At 36.2% G+C, this 11,561-nt stretch overlaps 2 protein-coding genes across 5 annotated transcripts; both read left to right on the top strand.

Annotated features, from left to right (window-relative positions):
• Positions 1-167: 167 nt before the first annotated feature.
• LOC116304624 (uncharacterized) lies at positions 168-1,440 on the top strand. Its single transcript, XM_031714385.2, has one exon. The coding sequence runs from the start codon at positions 342-344 to the stop codon at positions 783-785; it is 444 nt and encodes a 147-aa protein (XP_031570245.1). The 5' UTR covers positions 168-341; the 3' UTR covers positions 786-1,440.
• Positions 1,441-2,245: 805 nt separating this feature from the next.
• On the top strand, positions 2,246-10,647 carry LOC116304622 (uncharacterized). Of its 4 annotated transcripts, none has more exons than XM_089026640.1 (2): positions 2,246-2,299; positions 7,213-10,647. In XM_089026640.1, exon 2 carries the CDS (start codon positions 7,259-7,261, stop codon positions 8,171-8,173), a length of 915 nt encoding a protein of 304 aa, XP_088882766.1. In that variant the 5' UTR covers positions 2,246-2,299; positions 7,213-7,258; the 3' UTR covers positions 8,174-10,647. The 4 variants fall into 4 exon arrangements, with proteins under 4 accessions (XP_088882766.1, XP_088882764.1, XP_088882763.1 ...); XM_089026638.1 differs by lacking the exon at positions 2,246-2,299 and adding an exon at positions 3,484-3,771; XM_089026637.1 differs by lacking the exon at positions 2,246-2,299 and adding an exon at positions 4,314-4,425.
• The last annotated feature ends 914 nt before the right edge of the window (positions 10,648-11,561 follow it).

Here is an 11,561-nt window from a genome sequence, read left to right as displayed (position 1 = left end):
TCTAAAACGAGAAACGAAACGTCGGTGGCATTTTCTGTATGTTCCGCACTACTGGAACTATTTTCTTCAAGAACGAGTTACACATACGAATACACTTAAATTTCAACACCCTCGACCTTCATGCCCCCTCGACCCCCATCCCTTCTCCCCCCCCCCCCTCTGTTCCCCTCAATTCCTTCCTGGGTGCGTCCCTGTACCAAACTGTATATTGTTTCTGAGGTTTTTTATTTACTAATTATTACTAAGTACGAGACTGAAAAAAATGCACTCTGCAAAAAGGTTAGCTAGCAGTGTAAGCCCCTTTTGCAAGTCACACTATGTAACCCGGTGCCCTTCCACTAATGTCTGTACCAGCGAGTGAAGACGCGAATGCTTTGAAAAATCTAGGAGAAATGTGCCTACAGATTCAAGCCGGGTTCTACAAGAAAATCCTTCCCGGCTACTTCACTCCCATAAGGAGTTACAAAGTTGCAACCCTAAAAAAAGATATTGAGAAGCTTTCTAAGACAGTAAACGAAAAGGCTGAAGCTCGTAAACGATGGGAAGACCTCAAATCCACTCTACAGTTGAAGGAGGAAGATTTTGAAGAAGCTCTTGATGCTCTACAGGAAGGATACAACCGAAGCCACAATTTAAAACCACCAAACCTAAATGTAAAAGTGCTAAAAGAATCAGCTGAGTCATTGGAAAGGCAAAAAATCTTGAAGGGATGGATCTCTCTGGAGCGAGTCAACGGTCTGATAGATATTTGGAAAAACCTCGTGGACTGTGGTGAAAAAGCCTGAACAGTCATTGCAATATCGGACTGAAACTTTGCTACGTAGTAAGGCTTTTAAAATCTACGAAATCTCAAGCATATTGCTTTGGAAATCTGATGGGGTAAAAGAAAACGGGCAAGACCAATTTTAGCTAACGCTAGGGATTAGTAGATTGCCGCGACAGTTTTCATTGTGATCCTTAATACAATAATAGGAATGTCTGTAGTTAAAACCATAAACTTGAACACACAATTTCTAATTCACTATATTCACTGACTAGAATAGAGATACTAAATAGAAATGCCTTGTAAATTAGTATTAGAATCTCGACAACATGGTACTCGGAATCGCTGAAGTTTTATAGCACACGCGCGGGAAAATCGACAAAATGCAAATTCTACATTATTTTCTAGAACTCATTAGATTTTGTTTACCAAAATTCATCTTTTCTGAGTAACCTTTCGTCACGGTAGCCACACAACGTTCGATTCATTGGTGTTATTTTCTAATGGTTATAAGTCTCAGCCTGTTCGATTTCTAGAATTGAAATTCTTATTATAGAATTGTAACCGCTGCGCAGTTGCGCCTCTAATTTGTGCTGATGATGCTATTCTGTTTTCAATATTTTGTCAGTAGATTTAGGGGAATTTCTCGAATAAAATACGACTTGTGATCTGCAGAACTAGTTTATTTAAGGCAATATTAGTAGAATAATGAATGTAATTCATTTTCTGCAAACCTAATACTAGACATGTAAGAAGATAGATTGTGAAACTCTTGCTGACAATAACTGAACCTATTTTTATATTTTAAAATGTTTACTTCTTGAAAATGAAACTTCTCCAAAATTGCAACCTTGCAGGCCAAGATAGAACTAGGAGGTTACAACTAGGAGCCAAATCATTTAATAGAATCTCAATATATTTTTCTTGGAATAGCGGAAGTTTCTATAGTCTCCTAGCAGCAGCCCTAGCTAAATTTTAAAACCACTGTAGTGCGCCCTAACTTTTGCCGATGATGAATTCAATGTCTTATTATTTTCTGCAAGGCTAAGAATAATGTCATTATTGATTTATTATGATTCTCGTTAAGAATAGTGATCAGTTTCATTAAAAAGAATTTAACCTATTTTTCAAAGCCGGAGATCTCTTTTTAAGAAAAAACCCAAGTAATGGAAAAAAAACTTAAGTTTCTGCCTATGCTGATGATAGTATTTTTCAAAATAATGATAAATGTGAATAGACATCTATAGAACCGCAGAAACAATCTTGTGAGCGGGAAGGTATTTGATTGGAGCGGTGTGGTTCTATAAATGTTCTTAATGAAATATGATGAAAGAAATAATAAGATAATAAAATAAGATTTAACAATGGCTCTTTACATCAGAGAGCCGGTTCTTCATCCACTGAAATTCCAATGAATTTTTTTGTTGATTTTATGGAGGTAGGAAAACCAGAAAACCCGGAAAAAAACCCCTCATATCACAGGAAAGAACCAACAAACAACTTTACTCACGTGCGACACCGAGCCGGGAGCAGTAAGTAAGTAATGAGGTATTAGAATGATCAAAGATATTGATGCGTGTTTAAATTTTTTCTGTAAAAAAAAAAGAAGAAAATTGTCATCGTCGCGACCGCACTAAGCTTCAAAAGTTTTGTCTTACCATTATAGCTCAACTGTAACACTTGTTTGCCAGTAACCATCTCATGGATGGTTGAAGAACTTGCCTCACCATCACATGAAAGTAGATCTTAAGAGTGTTTTAGGTCTCTCCCTTGATTGAAGATTTTTTTATGATAAAGATTCGATAGTTTACGCATGCACAATTTTAACTTTTCGCTAAGACTGTTGTGCTGCAAGTATTAAAATTTTCGTAGTAGTGTCGCACGACAGCGACAAAAATATTCGAAATAGCTTGCTGCAATACAGCGGCATTACAATGCTCGCAAAAATATTTGGATTTGCTACATTAAGCCTGGTTTCCATATCATCGAAAACGATCGGAACGATCGAAATAAGAAATTTTTCGATCGTTCGCGATCATATGGAAACAAAGTTTTTCGATCGTACGATCGTTTTGGATCACGATCGTAATCGATTGAAAAATTATAACCGCGGGTTCTAATTTTGCGATCCGTCTCGATCCGTTTCGATCGTCTGCGATCATGGAAATACTTTTTTTTCGATAATGTAATGCCATAGCAACGGTTTTCTTGTTTACAAACTGTCCGCTGGCACTGGAAGTAACAACTAGTAGCTGAAGTTTTCGGGATTCGGCCAACTCAAGCCGAAAAAAAATATCCTGAACGTCCGAAGAGCATATGGGCGTTTCTTAAAACGAATGAAAAATATTCCATCAGGTTCTGGCATGGATGCTGTACCTAGGGAATACTCAAATCTCGACTGGCTCAGTCTGTATACATCAAACATCGAAAGACCAGCTCTAATTTGGAATTTTGACCTTTATCAGATCATATGGAAACGGCCGTTTTTCGATCGTTTGTTGCGATCGTACGCTCCAGTGAGCTCCACGATTCTGCGAAAAAAGTATATTAAAAAAAAATTGTATATTTTTATTTTGATAATGGTATTTAAAAACTCAAAAAAGTAGACTAGAATTATTTTAGAGTTTTGTCGGGACATGCTCAGGCATATTATATGTCATTGGTAAGAATTAAGGCCTTATTTGACCCCGTGACGTACGGAAGTTATAACTTATTTAGGCTCTTTCTTCAATCGTTTTGGTTAGATTCAACGCCAAAATGGTATCGAATCATGAAATTTCCCCTTAGTATAGTAGTAATAAATTATGCGTTCGGTGTGTATATAATGAAGTAGAGAGAGTAAGAGAAAAATATCAAATGCCCTTGGCAGGATTCGAACCCACGTCTTCGGTATTCTAGTCCGATGTGTTAACCACTACACTACAAGGACCAACCACGCTGGTAACGCAGCCAGAATATGAAATGTAGGGTATTCGTGAGGATCCCAGAGCGATATTATTTCTCTATAGGTAAGTTGAACACCGTAAATATGTACGCAAAGAATAGACATAGTATAGTAGTAATAAATTATGCGTTCGGTGTGTATATAATGAAGTAGAGAGAGTAAGAGAAAAATATCAAATGCCCTTGGCAGGATTCGAACCCACGTCTTCGGTATTCTAGTCGGACTAGAACATCGGACTAGAATACCGAAGACGTGGGTTCGAATCCTGCCAAGGGCATTTGATATTTTTCTCTTACTCTCTCTACTTCAAATTTCCCCTTACTTCATTGTAAGATAACGGAAATATACCGTATATGCCAGCACTTTAAAGACTCTTGCAAAGTGTCCCAAACGTAATAATAATAATAATAATAAAAATAAAAATAATAATAATAATAATAATAATAATAATAATAATAATAATAACTTTATTAATGTCTCTAATATTCTAGCCGGGAACAAGTGCCCTACTAATCGGGGAGACGTGTTAAGGCAGATTATTTTTTACTAAAATAAGACTTGATCACATTTTATTTTAATACAAATAATAAAGATAATCTGCCTCAACACGTTGGAAGAGCGGCTTTCCTAGAGTCTTTAAAGTGGTGATAGGAGCACGCGTATTTTCATTCACTACTCCACACGCTTATTTGAAGAAGTTAAGAACTGACCAAGTCTGGTAAGATACATTTGACTTATTTGGGATTTTTATATCTTCAGCGCCACTTCCTTAGCTTTACAAAATGTCGGGACTAACTTAACCATTAGTATGGTTCATACCCGGAGTAGTCAATCGATAAAAATCGATAGAAATCAGCTGATTTGTATCGATTTTTATGGGAAATCGTTTAAAATCGATAAAAAAAATTGGTGTGAGTTCGATTTTTATCGATTTAATCGATTTTTATCGATCAAGATTTGACAGCTTTAATTCGATCCAATAATTAGTACAATCATATAATCAGCTTTATTTCACGGAAAGTATTCGAAAATATCGATGATGGTGTAATAGATTTTATAACTATTAATTCACGAGTAATAATATGTAGATCGGGCAGCTTATTATCCAAGTACTTTTGCTGTCTGTTCACTGATCACTATAACATACTCCTGGTTAATTGTGTCAAGCTATGGTTACGAAAGAGTAATTTCCGGTGGTGTAAATCCGTAGCCACACGACCCTCATACGATCATCGATAGAAATTGTTCAAGAACATAAATCGAAAAAAATCGATACATGTATGTATATAATCAATCAATCGATAAAAATCGATACAAAAATTTAGTGTGAGTTCGATTTTTAACGATTGATCGATACAATCGATATCAATCAAATCAGCGGTATCGATTGTTATCGATTTATCGATTGGCAAAATCGATATCGATTTTTATCAATTGACTACTCCGGGTTCATATGGTAAAGATGGAATAGTTAATTTCATGAGGAATTTTTCGAGCGAAATACCAGCACTACAGGGTGCAGCTGTTAAGCCTGTGATGTGTTCACATGAATAATGCTTTTTGTATATGATTCTGCAAGTCTACATGTTTAGTTTAGTAACCGAGACTGTTTTGACTTGGAGAACCAAGGTTAAACTTGTCTAGATACGTGACGTTAATAGATTTTCAGATTAGATTACCGGGTTATGATAAGGACGAGCAATTTAACTATTTCTGTGCATTCAATCTTTTACTTAGTTGTGAACAAGGCTAAGGTTGTAGTTCGGGTTGTACCTAAGTAAGGACAGTGGCCGAGTAAGGAATCCCAAGTGACAGCCACACCGACTTAGGAAAGTCCTTTTGGTCAACCCGAACTACAACCTTAGCTTTGTTCACAACTAAGTACAAGATTAAATGCCCCTTCTTAAATTAGTGCAACTCTTGGTGCACATCTTATCTAAAACATGTCGGGTAAATAGAAAATGTCTAATTAAAGAATGTCCAAGTGTTTTTAATCGAATGGGAAAAGGTCTCTGAATTTGCTGAAAAGTGTTTAACTGATTGATAAGTTTTTCGATCTTTCGTTCACGTTTTTCGATTCTGTTCCAAGCGTAATCCAAATCGCTTTTAGCTCGCTATTCAGTTGCTCTGCGGTCAATTGAGCATTTCTGAGTTCTTCAGATTTTATTTCGACGCCTCGTTCTTTCTCATCAATAATAATTTGAAGTTTCAAAAGTCTACTATCTCTTTTCTGAATTGCTTTCTTGAACTCTCGTTTAGATAATTGCTTAATATACATTTTAGCAAACAGACGGATGACATTCTGTCATTTGTTACTGTCATCAAATTGAAATTGAAATCGTTGGAATATATTTAGACCTTTTCAGTTTACTTTAGGCGTAATGTTCCCCATTTCAGAACAGTCTCTTAAGAATAAGATTCTTTGTTTGAATTGTATCCAAATTCTTGTGTCTTCTCATGCAAAACCCTTAATCAAAGAAATTCTACTCTAGGGAATGTCAAACTTCAGTTTCTCTTACCCTCGAATGGCACATGATCTGAAACGGGAAATGATTGCGTCCAATCTAGAATTGTCCGTTGAAATACGAGTACCGAGTGTGACGTCATTCCGTTGTTTGGCAAAACGAAAAGTTAGCTCTATAAAGATTTTTCTTACTTTTTCTTCATGAAAGGATTTGTTGTCCAAAGTTCTAATTATATCAGCTGGAGGTTTAATCACTGAGAACATTTTTCGCTTTGTTTTAGCGGTTTTCAGTTGTGAACAGTTATATCCATGCACATACAACAAACACTACAAAGACAAAACATAATCGCAGAACAATATTTTGAGTTACTTTGACAAGCCGAAAAGGAAATGTTTTTTAAACTACGCAGAGAATTTAAATTCTCTGTCTAACAAATAAAGGTACATTGACCTTTGAGGAACATGTAGTGTTGCACTGCGGATATTATTCAAATTGACGTAATGAATGTAATCATTGCCAAAAAAAGAACAAAATGGCGTCCCCTTTCAGTTTCCGAGATGCTGATCACAGCTTCAGCTTTCAGCTTACACTGATTTAGACAAATGACATAGCCTGCTGAACAAGTGTCAAAAAATAGTTCCCAGTGTTCATGTATGTGTTTTAAAGTTAAATCACTCAACAAACGCCATGTAGGGCCTAAAGGTGATTTGATACATATGTATGAAGCTGCTGAGATACGCCAACAATTTCTCTCGTTCTGGTAAGCTTTAACGCGCAGTCCTAGCTAATATGTTGCAATAACCTGCAATGTCTATCATGCACATAACACGCTCGTATTTAAATTATAAACATCAATTTTGCACAAATTAAAGTATTAACGAAATAGAAAAGGCGCGCATGTTCTTGAAGAGAGAAGTATGAAGAAGTTAGAAGAAACACGACGCGTACTGCATGTGTTTCTAGTCACAGCATCATTTTAAATCTAAATTAAATGCTCTTACAAGGAAACTGGAAGCTAAGAATCTTTCCATTCATTGCAGAAATACATAGAAGGGAAACCAAAGCAAAACTACCAATATACTGAAGATGAGTGGCCGAGCTCGAGACCCAAATGACGACATTGAAGAATTAAGACAGAAAGTAAGGAATAATGAGATAAAGATAGCAGAGTTGGAACAACAGCTACAGAAAGCTGATGAGAAAACCAAAGAGCTTGAAGATGAGAAAAAAGCTCTCGAAAAAGAAGTGGACGAACACAAGAAGAAGATAAAATGGTTGGAAGATGAAGTTCGATATTTTTCAACCAAACCCGCCATCACAAACCTTAGAGGAGAAATAGAGGAAAAAAACACCCAAATCGTTTCCATTCAACATACACTAAACGCTTTTATGTGTCAAATGGCAGAAAAGGATAAAAGATTGGATACTATGGAAAAAATGGTTCAAAAATACATGGCTGAAACAGATGAGTTGAAAACATCTCGAAATAGGATGGAAGAAGATATAAAATATTTTACTAAAAAGTCTCAAGAGAAGGAGGAAGATTTGAACAAATACATGGCTAAAACTGATAAGTTGGAAAAATCTCAAAAGCTGCTATACATTGGTCAGCTGTGTGCGAAAGCAATGGAAGCAATGTATCGGGAAGTCTTGCCAGTTTACTTTGAAAGAGGAAATGATTACAAGCAGCCACATCTCAGAGATATTGATGCAAAAATTAAACAGCTGTGTGAAACTGGAGACGCTCAAAGAGCAGCTCAAAGAAGGTGGGAAAAATTGCAAACCGAGAAGATTGATCCAGATGAAAATAATGTTAAGGAATTAGTTGACTTCATGGAAGAAATGTTGGCAGAGAGGAACGAAGTGGCTCATCCTTGTCCATTAAACGAAAAAGAATTAAAGGATATTGCAAGTAAGCTACCAGGTCAGAAGCAGCAACTTGTCGAAAAAGTGATTCAAATTTCAAAGGAAATGATGCCTACAATTTTTCTTGCATTTTAGAAACACGAAACAGCTGATCTTATCTTGAAAACTGCAGTCAGAACTTTTTTAATGCTTACATAACGACTAATTGCAAGAATGTTGTCATATAAATGAGGAAAAAAACAACAACAAATAGGAATTAATTTTTACTGATTTCAGTCTAAATTTCCACAGATTAATGAAAATATAACTGTTTTCGTACAACAAGGTAATATCAAAAATGTCAGTCTATGCTTTTAAAACAATAAAATAACTTTTCCTGTTTTGCTCAAAAAATAATAAATCCCTATTTTTTATTTTTTTATTTTTTATCTTTATATGACAATGTTCTTGCTCTCAGGTATATACTGCCTAATTCAATAAACGTTGTCATCGCCAAAGGCGACAGGCAATAGACAATAGGCGAAAAGCGATGGGATATATGTCATTCCAAGATCCAAGAATAGCTGGAATGACTTGTGTTTCTGCTTCTTATTCTCGTCAAAAACATAGACCTTAGTGTTGAGACTGATTCGATGTTCTTTGTATTCAACGAAACAAGAGAATATGAATATTTTCTCTTGACGAAACCATTTCCATGTCGGAATGGCCTATCGTCTATCGCCTTTGACGATGTCAACGTTTTTTGAAATAGGTGTATACGTTTTTATCAATTTTCATCATTCTATCATTTATGAATTTTTATCAATTGTTATCACGTTTTCCAAAGTTCCATTTTTTAATTCAATTTTACTCTGATAAACATTACGCATTCAACCGACAACACACGATGAAAAAGTGCGTAGCTACATTATCACACCTTCAAATTTCTTAATTTAATATTCATTTTACAATTGCAGTGAATCATGCACTTCAAAAAATAATAGATACGATTTTTATCGGATGCGCAAACATTTATAATTGATTAAAAGTAAGATAGAAAAGAAGAAATCTTTATAGACTTTTTAGCAGTTCGGAACTGCTTTTCGATTTGGACCCGGAAGTATTTTTCATTTTTCCATACGTGATTGACTGATTCACACTTAAAAACTTTGTGAAGATAAGTTTTATATAGGGTTTAATTTTTAGATTTTAGATAGAGGTAGGTAGCACTAGATTAGTCCGGGAGCATATTTAAGTATTCCAGCTTTTATATTTAGTAGTGAGTAATAATTATGACTGAGTTAGCTCAGTTAGTTTGTTGTACTATACGAGACAAACGCTCATGGTCTTAAAACATTTGAGAATAGTAGAAGCTCAATAAGGTGCTGCCCGTTGGCACTAAAAATGTCTGCAAATGATTAGACCTTTGCCGTGGATCGGATGACCACGTAAAATGGCGGTCCCGTCTCATTCAGAGACGTTAAAAAAGAGGGCTACAAATTTATCAGTTACAACTGTCACGTGTCACCCTCTCTAAACAAATTCGTCAATTCAATTTTGCTTTCATTTTCTACGAATGCATGCTTATATATGTTTTTCAAATCAAATTATGAATATTAAACAGCTTAATATAGTTAGTCAGCAAAGACGCCGGTAGCTGAAACCTAAAATGGATCTTTAAGGATCATGGTAATAATTTCATAGTATTTTGATGCAAACTACGGCTGTTATATCACAGCATGGGGCAATAATCACAACAGAGCCCTAAGCTACACCTGTAGCGAAAGCCCAAAGATCGAATTAGAATTATAGAATTTATTCATTTATTATTTCATTTATTTTTTATCTAAATTTGTTAATAAGATATTTGACTAGGTTTACCAGGGACGTACTCAGATGGGGTTATGCAAGGACCTTTGTACTCAGGGGCGGCGGAAGCTGAAAAATTTTGGGGGGGCACTCCAGTATTTCACGGTACCTTAAAATACCCCCCCCCCCTCCCTGTTTAGCTTGATTACAAACGTGTATGTGTGATATTTCAATCAGTAACATTTTGGGCGCATTAAACCACTTGCAATTGTGCTGAGAGACACAAAAATGATGCAAGTCGTCGCTAGATATATCGTATATTTTTTAGATACAGCAAATTATGTAATATCAAAATAATAAATAATGGTAATCATAACCAAATCTCATGCGTTTTTTTTTTTGTGTGTGTGAGGCATTATATTCTGGGGAGGCCAGCCCCCCCAAAAAAATCTAGTGGGGGGGCCAGTGCCCCACCGGCCCCCCCGCTTCCGCTGCCCCTGGTACTACAAGAGCCTAATTTCGACTTTTAATTTTTACACACACAAATTTCGTAAGATTTTAAATTCCAATTTTCTAAAACGAGAAACAAAAATTCGGTGCTATTTTCCGTACCTTCCGTATTACTACTTAGTACAAGACTATAAAAAAGACACTCTTGCAAAAAGGTTGGCTAGCAGTGTAAGCCCCTTGTGCAAGTCACAATAAGATTAAGCCATGTAATTTGTCATAGTTTTGATCCTCTGTCTCAGAAAAAAGAGACATGTTATGAATATATAAGAATCACCAAATGAAGTCCAATAAAATCACGTCTTCTTGTGAAATCTGTTCTGTGTTTTCTTCCACTATCAGCTATTGTATTTTTATTTGTGAAGAAAAATATAATTATTTCCACAATTAAGGTTGCAGGGGTAAGAAATGACGTGACGAGCTATTAGGAATCAAGGGTAGCGTAGCAGATAGTGCACTGTCCTCTCACATACGGCTCGGTTGGATCTTGGGAATTTTTGATTTCTAGACTCGACATTCGTTAAAGAAATGGAAATAGTTATCGTATGAGTGGGAAATATACAGTACTGACTTACAGCTTGAAATGGCTTCCCATAAGAATGCTTATCGTATAAGTGGGAAACATACGGTACAGCTGAGTTACAGCACGAACACGGTACGACATGCCGAAACATTGAAATGGCTTCCCATAAGAATGGTTATCATGTGGGTGGGAAACTTACGGTACTGACTTACAGCACGTACTGGGTACGGTATGCCGTAACATTGAAATGGCTTCCCATCTGAGAATTTATCGTATGGGTGGGAAACATACTGACTTACAGCATGTACATAAAACACAACAGAGAATACAAATCACGATTAATTATTATACATTATTATTTATTTACGATTTTTCAATGTATAACACATTTGATGTTACTCGTTTTCTGGTTACTCTGATTACTCTTTACTCATTACTCCGTTACTCGTTTTAGTAACACCCTATCGTGTGTATGGGAAACGTACGGCAAGGGCGGATACAGGGGGGGGGGGGGGGGGGGGGCAAAGGGAGGCTGAAGCCCCCCTTCAGCAGAAAAACGATGCTTTTTATATTGTTTTTCGTTGTGTTGACGAAAGAAACTCAATTAGCCTCCCCCCCCCCCCTAAAATTTTGGCTGGTACTGACTTAAAGCACGTTCACGGTCTATGGTATGCCGTAATATTGAAATGGCTTCCCATAAGAATA

This window comes from Actinia tenebrosa, unplaced genomic scaffold (assembly GCF_029948245.1).
Source record: "Actinia tenebrosa isolate PJP-AT-01 unplaced genomic scaffold, QUT_ActTen_1.0 PGA_scaffold10__47_contigs__length_13832649, whole genome shotgun sequence".
Classification (NCBI taxonomy): Eukaryota; Metazoa; Cnidaria; class Anthozoa; order Actiniaria; family Actiniidae; genus Actinia; species Actinia tenebrosa.
The sequence above is the reverse complement of the archived record's forward strand: the minus strand, read 5'-3'. Positions and strand labels throughout refer to the sequence as shown.